We start from the raw sequence: 22,180 nt of genomic DNA on the forward strand, positions 1-22,180 counted from the left end.
ATCTGACAATTGTCTGATGGAGCGTACAAACAGCCTGTCATCACACAATTCCCAACAATAGCTATGATTAAGCACTAGATTTAGTGCGAAATGCATCAGCTGCCTAGGTTTCTGTTTAGTTTGCTGTGACTTGTAGTGCTGTTCCTAATTTAATAAAGGCAACCATTGTTCAGAGTGCAGCTGTCCAGAAACATCCTATGGGCCAGATTCACGTAGATGAGCGGCGGCGTAACGTATCGTAGATATGTTACACCGCCGCAATTTTTCATCGCAAGTGCCTGATTCACAAAGCACTTGCGATGAAAACCTACACCGGCGGCCTCCGGCGCAAGGCGGGCCAATTTAAATGGGCGTGTGCCATTTAAATTAGGCGCGCTCCCGCGCCGGACCTACCGCGCATGCTCCGTTTCCGAACTCCCGCCGTGCTTTGCGCGAAGTGACGTCATTTTTTTCGAACGTCGACGCGCGTAGCGTAATTCCGTATTCCCGGACGGCTTACGCAAACGACGTTATTTTTTACATTTCGACGCGGGAACGACGGCCATACTTTATACAGCAATACGATTGCTGTGTAGAGTTAAGGCACCAAAAAAAACGACTAACTTTGCGACAGGAAACTAGACTAGCGGCGACGTAGCGAACGCGAAAAACCGTCGGGAATCGCCGTAACTCCTAATTTGCATACCCGACGCTGGTTTACGACGCAAACTCCCCCCAGCGGCGGCCGCGGTATTGCATCTTAAGATCCGACAGTGTAAGACAATTACAGCTGTCGGATCTTAGGGCTAGCTATGCGTAACTGATTCTATGAATCAGTCGCATAGATAGAAACAGAGATACGACGGCGTATCAGGAGAAACGCCGTCGTATCTCTTTTGTGAATCTGGCCCTAAGTTCCTATCACACAATTCCCCTCGGATAATCCGATCATGTGTATGAGGCTTTAAGCCGACCATTTGTACGCTCCATCGGACAATTGTTGTCGGACAAATGTGAGATAGCATGCTTTAAAATTGTCCGCCAACAATTGTGTGTTGTCAGATTTTCCGATTGTGTGTACACAAGTTCGTCGGACAAAACTCCAAAGTACAAACACGCATGCTCACCATAACACAACATTAGCAGAAGTTGCCCACAGGGTGGCGCTAAAGAGCTGAAAAAAAACACATAGTTTTGTGTTTGTTAGCTGACAATTCTTTGCCGTTTGTATGCAAGACAATATCCTGGCCAACGCCCTTCAGCCAAAAGTCCTACGCTTTGTCCGCTGAAAATCCGATTGTGTGTACGAGGCTTAAGAATAAAAAGTTGTAAGCTTGCGACCAGTGCGATCTTTACTTACATACTGTAAGTCAGGTAGTGTATAGAGCAGGAAGGAACCAACAGCATGCTGGGAAACTCTTCTGGCTGATGATCACTGACAAGAACTGAAGCCTTTTACAGAATGCATTTGCGTGTGCTGAACGCGGCGACCGATCAGGTCATCACTGGAGACCAATCTAAGGATAAACATGTCTCGCATTCATCGGATCTGGCTGTCTATGACTTTCCTTAGACACATTAACATTTCTTACAGAGCTCTGCCTTTAGCTCATTTCTATGCTGCTTCCCTGCAGTAGTGAAAATCCAATGTCGTAACTATTGGCAGCCAGTCTTTTAGGGCACAGGCAAGGAAAGGTGCCCCGTGGGCACAATAAAATGTTGATAGAATTGAGTGCATAAGGATGGATAATGACCAAAAAACAAAACATCAATTGTTTGTTATGTAACTGTCTCCAGCAGATGCAATGTGACAGTTTGCAGTGGGTGTAAATCTCAGGAACTATACATATCATCTCGGCGCTGCCTCTGCAATAATACCAGAAAGGAGAATAAAGAGGGTAGGGCATAGAGAAAATTGGGGCGTGTCCTCAGGCTTGAAAGGTAAATGTGACATTACGTCATTCCATGTCTTGAACCTTACCTACATGTCTGTGAACACAAGCCCTATGATCTGACATGACGGTCACCTAAAAACTCAGAAAATGATAATCCTGCAGAAAGCCCAGCCTCTGGATTTGTGACATAATACAAAGGGAATGAGAACATGCAATGTGTGTATGAAACAGATTATACAATGAAGAAGCAACATGGTGAGCTTATGGCCCATAAGAGAGTGGAGGAGAAGAGATGCAGCACTTCCCCTTACCTTAGACAGCTAGCACTGAACTCCTTTGCCCCCTCCTCTCCATACCTTTCCTTTGTGCTGTGATGCTTGGCTCTCTTCCCTCTGCATTCACTACAGTAGAGGGGAGGGGACAGCAGGGAAGCTTTTCCCGAAGCACAGGGAAGATTTTATTTGCAGGGAAGATAGTCTTACACATAAGGGAGACTTCTCTTCTCCATGGCTGTGCATTGCACTCAGGAACAGTCACTGGTCTCAGAATGTTCTCCTCCATCTGTCTCCCACGGTGACTAAAGCAGCCTCTGAAGGGCGAGTCTGTCCCAGATGTGCAGAGAACGAAGGGAGGGGGCTGGATCGCTCTTCCCTTTATTACACACATTGCTACTGTACAATGAGGTTAAGTATTTACACTGATCATTGTAGAAATTTATTATAATGTCCTTTAAAATTCGTAGCCACTTTAAAAAAGTATGATTAAAATAGTACAAGATTTTTTTTTTGTTTTTATATTTATATGTATAGCATGTGGTCCTTGAACCTTTGTCCCAAAAACTGGTTCACCGACTGGGGAGCAGCAAAATAGTTCACCGACTGGGGACCAGCAAAATGGTTCACCGACTGGGGACCAGCAAAATGGTTCACCGACTGGGGACCAGCATAATGGTTCACCGACTGGGGACCAGCAAAATGGTTCACCGACTGGGGACCAGCAAAATGGTTCACCGACTGGGGACCAGCAAAATAGTTCACCGACTGGGGACCAGCAAAATAGTTCACCGACTGGGGACCAGCAAAATAGTTCACCGACTGGGGACCACCAGCAAAATAGTTCACCGACTGGGAACCAGCAAAATAGTTCACCGACTGGGGACCAGCAAAATAGTTCACCGACTGGGGACCAGCAAAATAGTTCACCGACTGGGGACCAGCAAAATAGTTCACCGACTGGGGACCAGCAAAATAGTTCACCGACTGGGGACCAGCAAAATAGTTCACCGACTGGGGACCAGCAAAATAGTTCACCGACTGGGGAGCAGCAAAATGGTTCACCGACTGGGGAGCAGCAAAATAGTTCACCGACCGGGGAGCAGCAAAATAGTTCACCGACCGGGGACCAGCAAAATGGTTCACCGACTGGGGACCAGCAAAATGGTTTACCGACTGGGGAGCAGCAAAATGGTTCACCGACTGGGGACCAGCAAAATAGTTCACCGACTGGGGACCAGCAAAATAGTTCACCGACTGGGGAGCAGCAAAATAGTTCACCGACTGGGGACCAGCAAAATAGTTCACCGACCGGGGACCAGCAAAATAGTTCACCGACCGGGGACCAGCAAAATGGTTCACCGACCGGGGACCAGCAAAATGGTTCACCGACTGGGGAGCAGCAAAATAGTTCACCGACTGGGGACCAGCAAAATAGTTCACCGACCGGGGACCAGCAAAATAGTTCACCGACTGGGGAGCAGCAAAATAGTTCACCGACTGGGGACCAGCAAAATGGTTCACCGACTGGGGACCAGCAAAATGGTTCACCGACTGGGGAGCAGCAAAATAGTTCACCGACTGGGGACCAGCAAAATAGTTCACCGACCGGGGACCAGCAAAATGGTTCACCGACTGGGGAGCAGCAAAATAGTTCACCAACCGGGGACCAGCAAAATGGTTCACCGACTGGGGACCAGCAAAATGGTTCACCGACTGGGGACCAGCAAAATAGTTCACCGACTGGGGACCAGCAAAATAGTTCACCGACTGGGGACCAGCAAAATAGTTCACCGACTGGGGACCAGCAAAATAGTTCACCGACTGGGGACCAGCAAAATAGCAAATTCAGATTAATAAAGCTGGCGATACACTAGCTTGCCCCCATCATCATCCGAGCCGTTCTGGCTGGGGATTAGTCAGGGATGTAGTCCCAAGGGAGTAGGGTGACCACGTGTCCCAGGTTGCCCGGGACAGTCCCGCATTTTGCAGGTCTGTCCCAGGGACCTTCATTTCAGGACGATATAGTGTCCCAGAATGAAACTGACCCGGTAACCCCCCGGGCCAATCTGATGCCCCCAAAAAAAGCCTCCACTGGTCTCGGCCGGCCAGGACAAGTACTGTCAGTGAATGAAGTGGTGATGTGGCGGCCTTTTTCGGGGGCGTGATCAGTGCTTCTGGGTAGAGCACGCACCCGATGCACCAACTGTGCTGTGATTTGGTACATCACAAGCTAATGTTTGGGAGGGGGGTCCCTGAATAGCAGTTTGGAAATGTGGTCACCCTACAAGGGTGGGGGCGAGCATGCTGACTAACCCCCAGCCAGAACGGCTCGGATGATGGGGGCAAGCTTACTAAGCAGGAACAGGAAGTGAGAGATTCAGACAAAGAAAAAAAACATTTAGAAGGGAAATGGAAGGAAAAGGTAAGTGAACCAACAATGCACTAGCTTAAAGGAACCTATTTAGAAAATAAAAAACAAACCTTTACAACCCCTTTAATCAATGATTCTAACCATAGAGTAAAGTTGAAAGAGAAGGAAGGAAAGTTAAGAATGAACAAAAATGTTATCTCTACATGTGGTTTTTGTTTGGGAAAAAATAATACTTATAATGGACATTTGAATCCCGAAATCAAACGTAGAATTTGAAACATTGGAATGCCAATCGAATGCATATTTTCTATGTTTTCATATGAAATTTGTCAAATCCAAAATAGTACTAGCAAATGCTCTGATGAATGATTATTCTAATTTTCTCTGTGAAAGTTTGAACAAATTTCTGCTGATATATGGTGGTTGCAAACCCTCAGGCCCCGTACACACGGTCGGACAAAACCGATGAGAATGGTCCGACGGACCGTTTTCATCGGTTCACCGCTGAAGTGGCCTGACGGCCTGATATGCGTACACACCATCGTTCCAAAAACCGATCGGGTCAGAACGCGGTGACGTCAAACACATGACGTGCTGAATAAAACGAAGTTCAATGCTTCCAAGCATGCGTCGACTTGATTCTGAGCATGCGCGGGTTTTGAACCGATGCTTTTCTGTACTAACCATCGGTTTGGACCGATCGGGCCAGCGGTCCATCGGTTCGGTTTTGAAGCATGTTTTAAAATTTTGGACCGAAGGAAAACAGACCGATGGGCTATACACACTGTCGGTTTGGACCGATGAAACTGAACCTGGGACCATTCTCATCGGTTTTGCCCGACCGTGTGTACGGGGCCTCAGACCCCTTTCACACTAGCTAAGGGCTAAGTTAGCGCTAAGGGCCGGATGACACTGCTGCGATGCAGGAACCGTGCAGTGCGAATCACATGTGATCTCGCACCATGCAGCAGTGTGAATTGGCCTTTAAGCAGAGCTCATTTTAAGCAACGCTTTTCAGCCGCTAATGGGTGCTTTTAACCCCAAAGAAGGGGTTAAAAGCACAAATGTTGCGGCACTTCCAAAACGCTTTTAAGGTGCTTTGGGAGCGCTGCCCATGCATTTAAATGGGCAGGGCGTTTTAGGAGCGTTAAATACAGCGTTCCCGGGGGGCGTGGCCAAGAGCGGCATGTGAGCGGACGTGTCTCACAGAGCTCCCTGCCAGCATCCTGCAACGATCCTTCTCCCGGCCGACATACACCCCAGAACGAGCGCCGGAACTTACCACACGGTACCCGATCACCCCGGGAACGCTCCGGAGCCCCTACCGACAGCGGATCCGGCATGATGACGAGGAAACAGCTGAAGGGGGACGAGATGCTGGATATCCAAAATGGCGCCGCCGCGCCACAGCGAGCTCGAGGAGACAGGAAGGACCAGGGTAAGCAGCCGCCCAAGACTCCCAAAGCCCAGGGGAGGGAAGCCCCTAAGGACATGTTATATTATGCCCAGAAGCTGAACAGTGTGGCGGATCGCCCCTCGGACGAGGAGCTGGATGCTACACCGGGGATATTCCACACACTGCAGGCGGGGGAATCCTCCATGCAGGCCTCACACCAGGCCTCAGCCCGGCCCACACCAGAGTTGCCAAAGGAAGAAGGGGGGGAGGATGCTGAACAACCCACTCTGGCTGAGATCCTCAAGGCAGATAATAAGTGCACTGCTTCAGTACAGACGCTACAGGTACACTTTGGGGACCTGAAGGAGGAGGTTGGACTGATCCATCACGATATTCAGAAAATAAGGGAGCGCACCACAGCAGTGGAGGGCCGGGTCAGTGAGGTGGAGGATAGAATGGCTCCTATGATTAGGGAATTACAAGTGGCAGCCAGGATGGCGACCGCCAATGACGCGCGGAACGAAGATATCGAGAATCGCCTGAGGAGAAGTAACATTCGTATAGTGGGGCTGCCGGAGAAAACGGAGGGCAGGGACCCCACCGCATTTGTGGAGCACTGGCTGCAGGAAGTATTCGGCAAAGATGCTTTTACGCCATTTTACTCGGTTGAGAGGGCGCACAGGGTTCCACCTAGACCCTTACCTCCGGGCAGCCCACCCCGCACCATGTTGGCTAAACTCCTCAACTACAAAGACAAAGAAATTATCCTGCGGCTTGCAAGAGAAAAGCGTAATGTACAATTCAACGGGGCCAGAGTCTCTTTTTACCCCGACTTTTCTGCGGAAGTACAGAGGCGCAGAGCTAAATTTGGGGAGGTGAAGAAAAGGCTGTACCGACTGCGTGCCAAGTATGCCATGCTATATCCTGCTAAACTCAGAATTATCGCTGGAGGCAGAGCCCAGTTCTTCGAGTCGGCGGCGGGGGGCTCTGGATGGCTGGATGCCAACGAACACCTAGTGAGACAAGCGGATGGCCCAGAGGCAGATGCGGATTGAGCTACAAGCATGCTGAATTCCACGATGTCTACAGAGGAAAAGGAGGACTGCTCTTCCCAATTTTCCGGTCTCCCTTTTTCCTTTTTCCTTTTCCCCTTTTTTTTTTTTTTATTATTTTTAATTTTCTGTTGCTCTCAGGAGCCATGTCTATTACTATTCAAGTTCACACGACCGGGAGAACAATATTTCTGATCACACAGGTTTTGAGCTTGTGTACTTCTCATGCAACCAGACTTACAGTTGGAGTACCCAGAGAGGTACGTGGCCTGGACAGTTGGATGCCTGTTGCATCACAGGCCTACATGGGTTCCTGTTTACACCCAAAAGTTTTCTAGAGTTGAGTTTTGTTTCTACTTGTTTTTTTTGTTTTTTTCTCTTCTGCATTCAGGAGAATCTCTGACCAGAGGTAACCAGGCAACAGAGACTTATATTCTGCACTCCGAGACTGACTCCCGTATGATTAACCCTGATTTTTGTGCGGGGCGCCACCCGTCCCACCGGTATGGTATCTCGCTCTACAGACCCTTTCCTTTTTTCTTTTTTTTTCCTTTTGCTATTTTTTGCTCCTGGCTATGCTGACTGTCTACACAATTTTTATTGAGTCACTGGTGATAGTTACAGTTGCCTGCAGGACTGAGGGGAGGGGAAGGCAGATATGTGCTGGGAAACTGGGGATATGTGTGATAACATGTGATGTATATGTGTATGGATATGACGGATACGGGGGTCCATCGCAGGCCGAATTTGGCAGGTGGGCACTCTTACCCACCCTCTTGCGGGGTAGTCTTTACTTTCCAAATATTCCATGATGGCATGTACTGCATTGATCTCGTGGAATGTCCGGGGCTTGGGTGACCCACTCAAGCGCACCATGGTATCCACTGCACTTAGAAAACACCTGCCGGCGGGGTGTGTCCTCCAGGAGACCCACCTGACCCCGGAGACAGTGTCATGGGTTGGTTTTGCCTGGGCGGGATGGTCGTATCATTCCACCTACACGTCTTACTCCCGGGGGGTGAGTGTCCTGGTTCATAGAACACTAGATTTTGAAATGCTTGACTCCAGGGTAGATCAGGAGGGCAGATTTGTGTTCCTGCTGTGCAGATTGCAACAATTGACCCTAATATTAGCGGCGGTGTACGTCCCGCCCCCATTCAACCCAGCGATACTGCGCACTCTCCTGACATTTCAGCTCAGTCACCCGGGGGTACCACTAGTCCTAGTGGGGGATCTTAATGGGATACTTGACCCTGTTCTAGATAGACACCCTCCCCCTATGGGTGGACACGCGGGGGCTCGGACCGCTTTGGCTAAGTTCATGGGCGAGGTGGGGTGGACAGATCCCTGGAGAAATAGGAACCCATTGGAGAGACAGTTCTCCTGCTTTTCCAAAACGCACATGTCTCTGTCCAGGATTGATCTATGTTTGTGTTCCCTGTCTGCGTCCCAGCACATTGAGAAAGTACAGTACCTTCCCAGAAGCATCTCAGACCATTCCCCCCTTCTGCTTCAATTAAGGGTTAGGCCAGAGTCACGCCTACCAAGGGCACCATGGAAATTAAACGCCTTCTGGCTGAACCTCTTCCCATCTCACGCTAAAATTGACCGTGAAATAGTAGCCTTTTGGCAAGAGCATGGGGACAGCCCCGACTTGGGGGTCACCTGGGACGCCTTTAAGGCCTTCCTGAGGGGGATATTTATATCTGAGGTTAACGCTGTTAAGCATAATACGACTGTCCATAGAGAGCAGGCTGCACGGATGGTTAAACGCCTAGAGGCAGAATACATCGCAAATTCAGGGGAGGGCTCGCGTGAGGCGTGGATAGCAGCTCAAGATGCGCTTAGCAGAATTGATGCTTCTACCGCGGACAAGAAAAGGTTCTTTAACAAATTAGCCTTTTATGAGGAGGGGGAGCAGACGGGCAAACTACTGGCCAAAATAGTACACTCACAGGAGTCATCCCCGGCCATTGGGGCCATACGAAGCAAACTTGGGAGGGTGGTGAATGCCCCGGACCTGGTGATGGGTGAGCTGGTGGATTTTTACTCAGAGCTGTACGGCACAAGGCAGGCACACACAGTGGAAGAGGTTCGGGATTTTCTGCAGGGGATAGAGCTACCGTGTTTGACGGAGTCCCAGGCAGAGACCCTAGAGGCTCCCATTACGATTGAGGAGATGGTTATTGCTACCGGCTCCTTCCCCAATTCCAAAGCACCTGGGGACGACGGCATTCCAATTGAAGTCTACAAACAGTACGGTGATGTAATCCTACCCAGATTGCTCCGGACACTGAACTCAGCCAGGGTCTCGCAGCAACTTCCTGACTCCATGAGACAGGCGAGCATAGTCCTATTACTTAAACCTGGGAAGGACCCACTAGACCCGGGCTCATACAGGCCGATATCGCTCCTCCAGACCGATATAAAAATTCTTGCCAAGGTACTAGCTGTAAGGCTTAATAAGGTAATAGCATCTATTATTCACCCGGATCAATCCGGTTTTATACCGGAGAGGTCCACGGCCATCAACCTCCGGAGACTTTTCCTTAACATGCAGTCTCCGGCTGACAATTTTGGGGATAGGGCGCTGCTGTCGCTTGATGCACACAAAGCATTTGACAGCATCGAGTGGCAATACCTATGGGCGACACTGTCAAAATTTGGCTTTGGGCCGATATTCCAATCCTGGGTTCAACTTTTGTATAACTCCCCTTCGGCGGTTATTAGAGAGGCAGGCAGAGTATCTTCCCCCTTCCCGTTACACAGAGGAACCCGACAGGGATGCCCCCTGTCCCCTCTGCTATTCGCCATCGCCATAGAACCTATGGCGGAGATGGTCCGTTCCAACCCCTTGATTTCCGGATATAAATATGGACAAATACATGAAAAAATTATGCTCTATGCAGATGACACTATGTTGCTGCTCGGGGACACGTCGGGTTCCCTGGGGGAGGCCATGTCGGTGATTCAAAGGTTTGGATCATTTTCTGGCCTGAAAATCAATTGGACCAAGTCGGCAATTATGAGGCTAGACTCCACGGCACCAGAGGGCCCCGAGCTGCAGAATATTCCCGTATCAGTGAAATTTAAGTACTTGGGTATATGGGTTACACCGCAACCACGCGATTATATCACTTTAAACCTATCCCCCTTACTGAACCGGATTAGAGACAAGGCGAAAATATGGTCAAAACTGAAAATGTCCCTGGTGGGTAGGGTAAATCTTATAAAAATGATCTTTATGCCGCAACTCCTGTATGTCCTTCATAATACCCCGATGGTAATCCCACTGAAATACTTTAGGATAATTAATTCCCTATTCAGGGCCTTTATTTGGCTTAACAAATCCCCTAGAATCAAACTAGAACAGTTACAAAAGCCCAAGGAGCTGGGGGGGCTTGCCCTCCCTAATCCGTGGCTTTACTATCTAGCCGCCCAATTACAGCATATCGCCCGGTGGGTGTTGGAAGGACTTGGGGGGGATCCTATGAAAGCTTTGTTAAGATACACCACAGGCGCAGACACAGTAATTATGGGCCTCGAAGCGTTACAATTTGCCAAATCCAACAAGCGCTTTCCCACGTATGCGTTGATTCAAAAAATCTGGAACAAGGCACGCCAGCTTCAGGATGTGGAGGGTTTCACAAGACACGGCCCAATATGGAAAAACCAGTATTATGGGGAATTGGCTCAGTTGACATGTGAGGAGAGATGGAGAAGATATGGGGTGACACATTTGGTACATATTTTCTCGGGTGGCAAGCTGCACTCCTTTACAGAACTGCAAGAGAGATTCAGTCTCCCTCAGTCCATGTACTTTTATTATTTGCAGCTGAGGCATGCTATTAGGGCCCAGGCGGGAGATAATCCATGGATTCTCTCCTCCGCCCCGATTTTCCAATACATGTCGGGAGTGAAAAGTTTTAAGGGCTTCATTTCAGAATCGTACTCCATGTTGCTCTCTTCGTTTCTGCCGGGATTCCCGACAAAAGTACTGTCTTCCTGGGAGAGGGACGTGGGGACCTTTGAGGATGATCAGTGGGAGGGAGCTTTACAGGCAGTGCAAGGGTGCTCACTTAACACTGCACAACGTCTATCTCAACTGTATATTCTGATGAGGGTACATTACACGCCTGAAAGACTGTTTAGAATGGGATTGGGGGAAGATGATATCTGTCCTAGGTGCGCACGAGACCGTGGGGACCTCATTCATTTGATGTGGAGGTGCCCCAAATTACACCTGTACTGGAGTGGGGTTCTCAACACTCTGTCCACTGCGTTCTCGGCCACGATCCCTCAGGACCCGAAGGTCTGTGTCCTGGGCATCTTGGACGATATAACGCTTGAGGACAACCCTAAGCAGGCCGTTGGCAGGGCCCTCTTTCAGGCCCGAAAACTTATCCTTCGTCATTGGAAGGCGACTGAGCCTCCCAAGGTCAACGAATGGATAACACAGATGGGAGTTACGCTGCGCATGGAGAAATATATTTATCAGCACAGGGGCCGACGGGGGAAGTTTGATCTTCTGTGGGCGCCATGGTTGGATACCCCTGGGTTGGCTCCTCTGGAACTGGTTCTGGAGAGACTATTAGTTTAGAGGCGGGCGTGGGAGGTGGAAGCACAGTTCCGGGGTGATGGATGGAGCCCAGTTGCGCCTGGTGGGAAATGTGTAAAATGATGTCAACTGTACTGAATGCAGGAGAGACCTTTTTTGGTTAGTTATATACTATGTTAATATTTTCTGGAATGACTGATACAGTTCGGTATAGTACAATGTATCTGTGATTGTTGTCAGATGTGTCAATAAACATTATTTTTGAGAAAAAAATACAGCGTTCCCAAAGATGCTGCTTGCAGGACTTTTCCTAATGTCCCGCAAGCGCATTGCCCCAATGTGAAAAGTCACACCAAAATGAATGGAAGGCAGTTTTCAGATGCTTTACAGGCGCTATTTCTAGAGCTAAAATGCCTGAAAACCGCCTCAGTGTGAAAGGGGTCTTAGATATACCCACTAAAGTGACTGATACACTGAGATTAAACAAATCCTCCTACATTAGCTGTACCTGTTTATCTGTAGTCATCTCTATTCTACAGATGTCTAAAACACACAGGACAAAGGGTTTTTCTCAGCTCCAGCTAGCAGGGGGCGGACATCTGATATCACATACTGCACAGCATAGATAGGAGAGCTGAGTGTAATCTGAAACATGAGTGGAGGGAAATGGACCCAGTCCCCCTCTACACAGTCCCATAGGGAAACATGCCCAGCTGAGGCTGTCAACCACCTGCTGTGTGCTGGAGAGGGGTGGGGCCGTCTCCTGAGATTCTGTGGTGTCAGGATAGCCTGTCACCTCTAGAAGTGACTAATGCAGATAGCATAGGCAAAACAAAGGAGGCATAAATTATTATTATTATACAGGATTTATGAAGCGCCAACAGTTTGCGCAGCGCTTTACAACATGGAAATGACTTGGTGCTTTGAATTGAGGCAAGTACACACTATAGAGCAGGGGTCCTCAAACTACAGCCCTCCAGTTGTTCAGGAACTACAATTCCCATCATGTCAGTGAATGTCAGAGTCTTGCAATGTCTCATGGGATGTGTAGTTCCGCAACAGCTGGAGGGCCGTAGTTTGAAGATCCCTGCTATAGAGGGATATACCCTATTCATTTTTCATTTCAGAGGCTTACAACCACTTAAGTGTTCATTTCTAATGGGTAGGTTTGGTTTACTATGCATAAGTGACCTTTTCACTATGGTGTTAAATGATGGCCATTATATTTCCTTCATTCTAACCTATTTTCTGTTGTACAAGTAACAAGTAACAAAATGTCTATTTGTAGGAGTAATTTTACAACCAAGAATATCTAGAATAAAATCACTAAACAGCAAATGTACTAAAAGACTGACATCTCCTTTTCTCATGGGGAAAGATTCTTACTTTCTCTGCTAATATTCTACAAAGATATCTCCATGGAGGGCTAAATATAGGTGTCTCTTATGCAACAACTTTTATAGCCCTCCCCCTTCATAAAATCATTTAAATCAGTCTCAGTTTAGGCTCTCAGCAAGTCTTGTGATCGAGGCACTCCTACCAGACACCACTTCCCGCCCCCTGCCCGTCATATGACGTCCTTGACTTTGAGTAGGGATATCCAAATGATGCCTGCAGCTACAGGCATCATTCGGATATCATCTTTTCAGCCAGTGATTGCCTACACAATGACGGGAGGCGAGAGGGCACGTTCCCGTCCCCCTCCCGCCGATTCTTCTACCGACTCACCGCTGCGATCGGTGTGTCAGAGAATGGATCTATCAGCCCCCTAGTGATTTCCAGCAGGCCAGATGGTCGACCGGAGTCTCTATGATCGTCGGAGGCATTAAAAAAAAACGGTGCCGCCTCGGCTGGGAAGTCAAGATCGTTTTTTATTTTTTTTATTTCAGGTTTCCCAGCCTAGGGGTGAGATGTGGGGTCTTATTGACCCCACATCTCACTGTAAAGAGGACCTGTCATGTTATGTCATATTCCTATTACAAGGGATGTTTACATTCCTTGTAATAGGAATAAACGTGATCAAAATGTGTATTTTATTTTTTTAAAGTGTCAAACTAAAAAAAAAAAAAAAGTATAATTAACAATAAAAATAAAACAAAAAAAAGAATAGAACGCATACGTAAACGGTGTTCAAAGCATACATGTGAGGTATCGCCATGAACGTTAGAGCGAGAGCAATAATTCTGGCCCTAGACCTCCTCTGTATCTCAAAACATGTAACCAGTAAAAAATGTAAAGTGTCGCCAATGAGGATTTTTAACTGTTTTTTTTTTGTTTTTCTTTAAGCCCAAAGCAGTTTTTTCCCCCAAAAATTGTTGCGCAAATACCGTGTGAGATAAAATGTTGCAACAACCACCATTGTATTCTCTAGGGTCTTTGCTAAAAAAAAAAAAAACATATATAATGTTTGGGGGTAATTTTCTAGCAAAAAAAATTTTTTTTGTAGGAGAGAAAAGTTAGAATTGGCCTAGGTGGCAAGGGGTTAATCAGCACAGCTGAACAGAGAAAAATAAATTAATAATTCATTGCTCTAAGTGTAAAATAAATTTGATAGGTTTATACAAATGTGCCTATATTCTAGGAATTAAGGCAACAATTCTAAACTTGTTTTAAAACCTACATGTCTCCCTGAAATATAAAATGCCAAAAACAGCTAACACTTCCTAAAATGACATTTTGAGTGTGTTCAGTAACATTTGCATCTCATTACCTGTACAGCCCGGTACAAAGAGTCATCAGAAGCTTCTTGAACTGTGGGAGGCTCTGAGATCCATTGCGCACCATCTCACAATCGCTGCTCATGTGCAGACTCAAGTACTGACGAATGGCCTGCAAGTGCTCTTCTGGAACGCTACAACACAAAAATTAGCAAGTAAAATGGTTGTTTTTTTCAGTGGAGAAAAGTTAGAAAAATAAAAAGACTATCAATAATGCATTGCTAGGGGCTGCTACACTTTGTAGGTTGAAGTTCACTGACACAAATCTTATTTTTATCAATGAGTTTTTAGCTTGCCTCCTTTTCCGTAGGAAAACCGCCCCATTTTACATTAAAACACATAGAAATACTAAAAAGTCACCTGTCTACTGTATTTTCATAGAAAGTATTATACATTTGTTCAAGACTTGTTCATCAAATTCACTTGAAAAAAACACAGAATAATTTTTTTCAGTTTCCTGGGTGATAAAACAGGTAAGTGCAGAAACGACGATGTATGCTAATCAGGGCCGCCATCAGGGGGGTACAGGCAGTACACCTGTAAGGGGCCCGATGGTCCCCAGGGGCCTGGCCGGAATTTTTGTTTAAATTTTTTAATTGTCATTTTTTGTCAGCTCCTCAGGCCCCCCCCCCCCCACGGCTCAATTTGCGCCCTCCCCGTTTCTCAATTTGCGGCACCGCTACTCAATTCGCAGCACCCCCCCCCCCCCCCAGGTTCTCTGCTCCAGTAGGCCCATGCCTGAAGCTGTGTAAGGCCGGGTACACACGGGCAAACATGTACGATGAAACCGGTCCGTCGGACCGTTTTCACCGTACATGTCTGCCCTGGGACTTCTGTACGATGGCTGTACTAACCATCGTACAGAAGTCCGCGCGTAAACAATACGCGGGGCGTGTCCGCGCCGTCGCCGCGGCGATGACGCGGCGACGTGGGCGGGCCTGCCTTTTAAATGCTTCCACGCATGCGTCGAAGTCATTTGACGCATGCGAGGGACGGCGGGCGCTCGGACATGTACGGTAGGTCTGTACTGACGACCATACATGTCCAAGCGGGCAGGATTCCAGCGGACGGTTTTAAAACAAGTCCAGGAATATTTGCCCGCTGGGAAAAGGCCCGGCGGGCAAATGTTTGCTGGAATTCTGCCCGCTCGCGCCTACACATGACCGAACATGTATGCTGAAACTGGTCCGCGGACCAGTTTCAGCATACATGTTTGGTCGTGTGTACGGGGCCTTAGGGGTGATGCTAATGTATACATTTAAAAGACTACAAAAGATAAAACCTTTTTTAATATATTTGGATGGAGTAGTGAGTGAGGGCAGTGTTATTGTTAGCGCGTGGTATCCATGGCACGTGCCCCTCATCTCCTAAGGAGGGCCCCAGGTTTCCAACACTGGGCTTGTCTGCCACTGCAGCACTGAGCATATCTCTTTGCTAGCTGCCTGTTAGAAAGATAGCTGAGGGTAGCTTCCCCTACGTGCCTCCTCGGCTCTGACGTATCCCATGACACAACATAAGGGAGAGCCTGAAAGGAAGGACATGCCTTGGCATTGACCCGCAGGACACCTGAGGTCTGTAAATTCAGGGAGGGATGTGGGGACACAATGACCTGGTAGATGGGGTGATAATAAATATTTGTGCCTGGGGGGGAGAGGATTTGTGCTGCAAAAGGGGATTGGGGAGGTGTAAAATATTTGTGCTGGAAGAAGTGATTGGAGGGATTTGTGCTGGGAGGGGAGATTTTTTTTGGTGGGGGGATTTGTGCTGGGAGGGGGGATTTAGGAGGGGGAATGATTTGTGCCGGGAGCAGGGATTTTGGTGTTGGGGGATTTGTACTGGGAGGGCGGATTGGGAGGGGATTTGTGCTAGGTGGGTGAGTATTGGGGGGGTGGTTGGTGCTGGGAAGAAGTATTTTGGGCGAGGGAAGAGGATTTGTGCTACAAGGAGGGATTTTTGATGAGGATGGTTTGTACAAGAAGCTAATCGCCATTGGCACATAGAAGTTCGCCAATGCGAATGTGCATGCGTGCACAATCACAAACAGCCTTGAGGATCCATGTGTCAGTGCACACAAGCGCACGCAATATGTGACAGATTCTGGCGCCCAGTCAACTATTTGAAGCCAGCAGTATGAGCCATTACTTGCTGGATGTTCCTGTTCTTGGTATTATTGCATTTCCTATACCGACCTGGCTTGCCCTTGACCTGTCTTGTCTCCATCCCCAGCTTTGACCCTTGGCTTGTTCCAGTGACCCCGCTTCTGCCTGCTAATCTGTGCTTGACCTCTGGCTTGCTCTTCTGACTCTGCTACAGCCTGATTACCAGTGAATGACCCCGGCTGACTCCTGACCCTGCTTGCTGCTTACTCCTGGCTGACCTTCCGTGCATAACTTCTAGCCTGGCTCCTGACTCTGCTCCTGGCTCTCCCTGCTGCCAAGTCTCAGCTGGTACTCCTGCCCTGCAGTGCACCCTGCTCGTCAGCCGCCACCCAGCGGGCATCTCTTCATCACCTCGCAGCTGGAAATACCTGCTTACCTGAGCAAAGCTCTACCTGTTACCACCTTCATGGGCACACTGCACTTAGCTGAAGGGAAGCCCTCTTAGCACTTTGGCCTCCGACCAGGTGCGCGACACCAAGCTCTGAATCCTATACTTTATTAATTCTGTTCTCCTGACCTCTACACTGTGTGCATTTCATACTTCTGACACCTGCACTGTTCACATTATACAGTGCCTAGCGAAAGTATTCGGCCCCCTTGAACTTTGCAACCTTTTGCCACATTTCAGGCTTCAAAACATAAAGATATAAAACTGTAATTTTTTTTTGAAGAATCAACAACAAGTGGGACACAATCATGAAGTAGAACAAAATTTATTGGATATTTTAAACTTTTTTAACAAATAAAAAACTGAAAAATTGGGCGTGCAAAATTATTCAGCCCCATTAAGTTAATACTTTGTAGCGCCACCTTTTGATGCGATTACAGCTGTAAGTCGCTTGGGGTATGTCTCTATCAGTTTTGCACATCGAGAGACTGAAATTTTTGCCCATTCCTCCTTGCAAAACAGCTCAAGCTCAGTGAGGTTGGATGGAGAGCGTTTGTGGACAGCAGTTTTCAGTTCTTTCCACAGATTCTCGATTGGATTCAGGTCTGGGCTTTGACTTGGCCATTCTAACACCTGGATACGTTTATTTGTGAACCATTCCATTGTAGATTTTGCTTTATGTTTTGGATCATTGTCTTGTTGGAAGACAAATCTCCGTCCCAGTCTCAGGTCTTTTGCAGACTCCATCAGGTTTTCTTCCAGAATGGTCCTGTATTTGGCTCCATCCATCTTCCCATCAATTTTAACCATCTTCCCTGTCCCTGCTGAAGAAAAGCAGGCCGAAACCATGATGCTGCCACCACCATGTTTGACAGTGGGGATGGTGTGTTCAGGGTGATGAGCTGTGTTGCTTTTACGCCAAACATAACGTTTTGCATTGTTGCCAAAAAGTTTGATTTTGGTTTCATCTGACCAGAGCACCTTCTTCCGCATGTTTGGTGTGTCTCCCAGGTGGCTTGTGGCAGACTTTAAACAACACTTTTTATGGATATCTTTAAGAAATGGCTTTCTTCTTGCCACTCTTCCATAAAGGCCAGATTTGTGCAGTATACGACTGATTGTTGTCCTATGGACAGAGTCTCCCACCTCAGCTGTAGATCTCTGCAGTTCATCCAGAGTGATCATGGGCCTCTTCGTTGCATCTCTGATCAGTCTTCTCCTTGTATGAGCTGAAAGTTTAGAGGGACGGCCAGGTCTTCGTAGATTTGCAGTGGTCTGATACTCCTTCCATTTCAATATTATCGCTTGCACAGTGCTCCTTGGGATGTTTAAAGCTTGGGAAATCTTTTTGTATCCAAATCCGGCTTCAAACTTCTCCACAACAGTATCTCGGACCTGCCTGGTGTGTTCCTTGTTCTTCATGATGCTCTATGCGCTTTAAACGGACCTCTGAGACTATCACAGTGCAGGTGCATTTATACGGAGACTTGATTACACACAGGTGGATTCTATTTATCATCATTAGTCATTTAGGTCAACATTGGATCATTCAGAGATCCTCACTGAACTTCTGGAGAGAGTTTGCTGCACTGAAAGTAAAGGGGCTGAATAATTTTGCACGCCCAATTTTTCAGTTTTTTATTTGTTGAAAAAGTTTGAAATATCCAATAAATTTCGTTCCACTTCATGATTGTGTCCCACTTGTTTTTGATTCTTCAAAAAAAATTACAGTTTTATATCTTTGTGTTTGAAGCCTGAAATGTGGCAAAAGGTCGCAAAGTTCAAGGGGGCCGAATACTTTTGCAAGGCACTGTACATTCCTGATCCTTGCATTCTGTGAGGTAAATGCTTTTGTCCCCTGCACATGGTGCGCACACACAACTGACCCCTGGATTTTGTGTATTATTTATTTCTGACCATTATATGGTACATGTTTCTAACCCCTACACTCTAAGTTACGTATTCCTGATCCCTGCACTCTGTGGGTTACATAATCCTAACCCCTGTAGTTTGTGAATTACTTATTCCTAATCCCTGCATTTTGTGTGTTAAATACTCCTGCCTCCTGCCTCTGTGCATTAAATGCTCCTGACCCCTGCACTCAGCACACAGCTCAACCCCACCCCCTACTCTCTCCTCATTGGTTCACTGGATGCTGTGTAAGTCAATGAGGAGAGAAAGAGCTGGGAGAGTGTCTGCTCTCATGCACATTGCTGGATCGAGATGGAGCTCAAGTAAGAACAAGGGGGGGCTGGGGGGCTTCTGCACCCAGAAGGTTATTTACCTTCTGCCTTTAGAACCACTTTAATTAAGTTATTCTTTAAGGTAGACTCAGACAAAGTGTTAGCTCTCAGAACTATTTTCAGTGTGGACAAAATCATATGCAATAGAAGAGCTTTATTTTTAACAATGAATGTGCTGAGGTTGATCCATGTGTACCAGACTCTTGCTTGTGGCACAGGAATCAAAGCATATTCAGGGAGTACAAAGAGGATTTGCATTTATATAGGCAGGCCATAGATGTAATTTCCTTTCCTGCAACCACATCAGTGGGGGAATTCCTCCCGCAGAGCTAGTGTGTTCTCCCGGTAGTGGCACAGGGAGCCGTGCCGGTCGGGAGAGCAAAGTGATTATTGCTAGAGGCTATAGACGCTGGCAATAATTGCATGTAGAAATTCAAAATGCAGGTTGTACCCAAATCGATCAATGGATCGACTTATGTACAATCCGCCTGCCTATAGATCAGTGTTTCTCAATTCCAGTCCTCAGGCCCCCCCAACAGGTCAGGTTTTCAGGATTTCCCTCAGATGAAAAGGCTGTGGTGATTACTAAGGCAGTGAAACTGATCAAATCACCTGTGCAAAATAATGGAAATCCTGAAAACCTGACCTGTTGGGGGGGCCTGAGGACTGGAATTGAGAAACACTGCTATAGATGGTTTGAATCTCGTCCGGTTCCTGCCGACATTCAAACCATCTATGGCTGGCTTTAACCATGCTCCCTTAAGCCCCTTCCACTGGTAACGCAATTTGGCCATACCCACTGTTTACCATGCACCACATTGTTATTCTTTTTTGGGCATCCAAAGATGTCGCTCGTCTTTTAATATCCTAGCAATGCTCATGGCGAGGGGTTAGAACCACCTGCAGGTTTTTAATAGCTGTATGTGTCTCTGATAGAGAGATTTACTCTCTCTAGCTGCCTTGCTCATCAGTGTCACTGGGGATGAAAGTAAAGTTAAATAGCAAATTGTCACCAGAACAGAAATGCAAGAAAAAAAACTTCCTATGGGAAAACGTACTCCTTGAAACTGTCTACAGGACAGGAAGGGAATGGAAACTCCCTAATGAGACACAGATGGCAAAAAAAAAAAAACTGACTGCAGTTTGAGAAAATATTTCCTTGTTATCTCTTGATTGATGAAGTTTAATCAACAATGCTAGGCAGAATGCTAGCTACGGTAATACAGCACATTCAGTTTTCAATTATTTCTGTGTAACTCGTTTGGGACAAAAATTATAAATGGGAGTTGTTCTCAAAAAGTTTCCATAAAGATTCATTGATGTCTAGATTTGGTGAATGATGAGCCCATGGGAGGCTTAGGGGTTTTATTCAGGGGTTCTTTTTTTTAAATAAAGGAATTGTCAAAAATTGTCTCCTGTTGTCTTAAATTTTTTTGACACTTTTTTGGTAAATGGGTAGGGATACAATGTACCCAATACCTATTTACATAGGGGGGCCAGCATGTGGGGGCCCCCTTGTTAAAGGGGGCTTCCAGATTCTGATAATCCCCTGTGCGCAGATCCCCAGAACCACTGGGCTAGGGTTGTGGGGACGAGGCCCTTGTCCCCATCAACATGGGGACAAGGTGCTTTGGGGGGGACCACAAAGCACCCTCCCAATGTTGAGGGCATTTAAAAAAAAATTGAACGGCCTAGCATGGATTTTTGGGGGGGACCCCCATGCCATTTAAAAAAAATGAATAAAATTTTAATGATTTTTCACTATATATATATATATATATATATATATATATATATATACACACACACATACACACACACACAGTATATATATTATATATATATATATATATATATATATATATATATATATATATATAATACATTACAGCCGCAAACAATTTAAAAATGTTTCCTTTAGAAATGTAATTTTGCTGCGGTACTGTTATAAACATGGGAAAGATGCACTACTTTTCAGGCAGACTAAGGGGACCCCCAGGCATGCTATTTAAAGGAATATTTCATTTTTATTGTTTCACTTTAAGCATTAATAAATTCACTGCTCCTGAACAAACGGCCTCATACACTTCTTATGGCAATAACTTGCATATAAGCCTTTAAAATGAACACTTTTGATTTTTTACGTTTCCCATAAATCTTTAACCCCTTAACGCCCGCCGCATGACTATATGCGTCCGCAAAATGGCACGGACAGGCAGATGGGCGTATATATACGTCCCTCCCTTCTAGCAGGTGGGGGGTCCGATCGGGACCCCCCCGCTGCGTGCGGCGGGCGGATTCCCTCGGGGATCGATCCGGGACGGCGGCGCGGCTATTCGTTTATAGCTGCTCCGTCGCAATCGCTCCCCGGAGCTGAAGAACGGGGAGAGCCGTATGTAAACACGGCTTCCCCGTGCTTCACTGTGGCGGTGTATCGATCGAGTGATCCTTTTTATAAGGGAGACTCGATCGATGACGTCAGTCCTACAGCCACACCCCCCTACAGTTGTAAACACACACTAGGTGAACCCTAACTCCTACAGCGCCCCCTGTGGTTAACTCCCAAACTGCAACTGTCATTTTCACAATAAACAATGCAATTTAAATGCATTTTTTGCTGTGAAAATGACAATGGTCCCAAAAATTTGTCAAAATTGTCCGAAGTGTCCGCCATAATGTCGCAGTCACGAAAAAAATCGCTGATCGCCGCCAATAGTAGTAAAAAAAAAAAAAAAATTATAAAAATGCAATAAAACTATCCCCTATTTTGTAAACGCTATACATTTTGCGCAAACCAATCGATAAACGCTTATTGCGATTTTTTTTACCAAAAATAGGTAGAAGAATACGTATCGGCCTAAACTGAGGAAAAAAAAAATTATATATGTTTTTGGGGGATATTTATTATAGCAAAAAGTAAAAAATATAGAATTTTTTTCAAAATTGTCGCTCTATTTTTGTTTATAGCGCAAAAAATAAAAACCGCAGAGGTGATCAAATACCACCAAAAGAAAGCTCTATTTGTGGGGGAAAAAGGACGCCAATTTTGTTTGGGAGCCACGTCGCATGACCGCGCAATTGTCTGTTAAAGCGACGCAGTGCCGAATCGCAAAACCTGGCCTGGGCATTTAGCTGCCTAAAGGTCCG

The 22,180-nt window shown here is 46.7% G+C and overlaps 1 protein-coding gene across 3 annotated transcripts in view; it reads right to left on the reverse strand.

Moving 5' to 3' along the window:
- INPP5D (inositol polyphosphate-5-phosphatase D) overlaps nucleotides 1–22,180 on the reverse strand; it is a 168,839-nt gene that overhangs the window by 68,760 nt on the left and 77,899 nt on the right. For 2 of the 3 annotated variants that reach the window (XM_040348937.1, XM_040348936.1), the window contains exon 5: nucleotides 14,237–14,377. In XM_040348937.1, coding sequence (XP_040204871.1) covers nucleotides 14,237–14,377 — 141 coding nt within the window. Of the gene's footprint in view, nucleotides 1–2,356; nucleotides 2,527–14,236; nucleotides 14,378–22,180 lie in introns of those variants that run through there. The other variant, XM_040348938.1, reaches the window with a different exon arrangement.

Source organism: Rana temporaria, chromosome 4 (assembly GCF_905171775.1).
Source record: "Rana temporaria chromosome 4, aRanTem1.1, whole genome shotgun sequence".
NCBI lineage: Eukaryota > Metazoa > Chordata > Amphibia > Anura > Ranidae > Rana > Rana temporaria.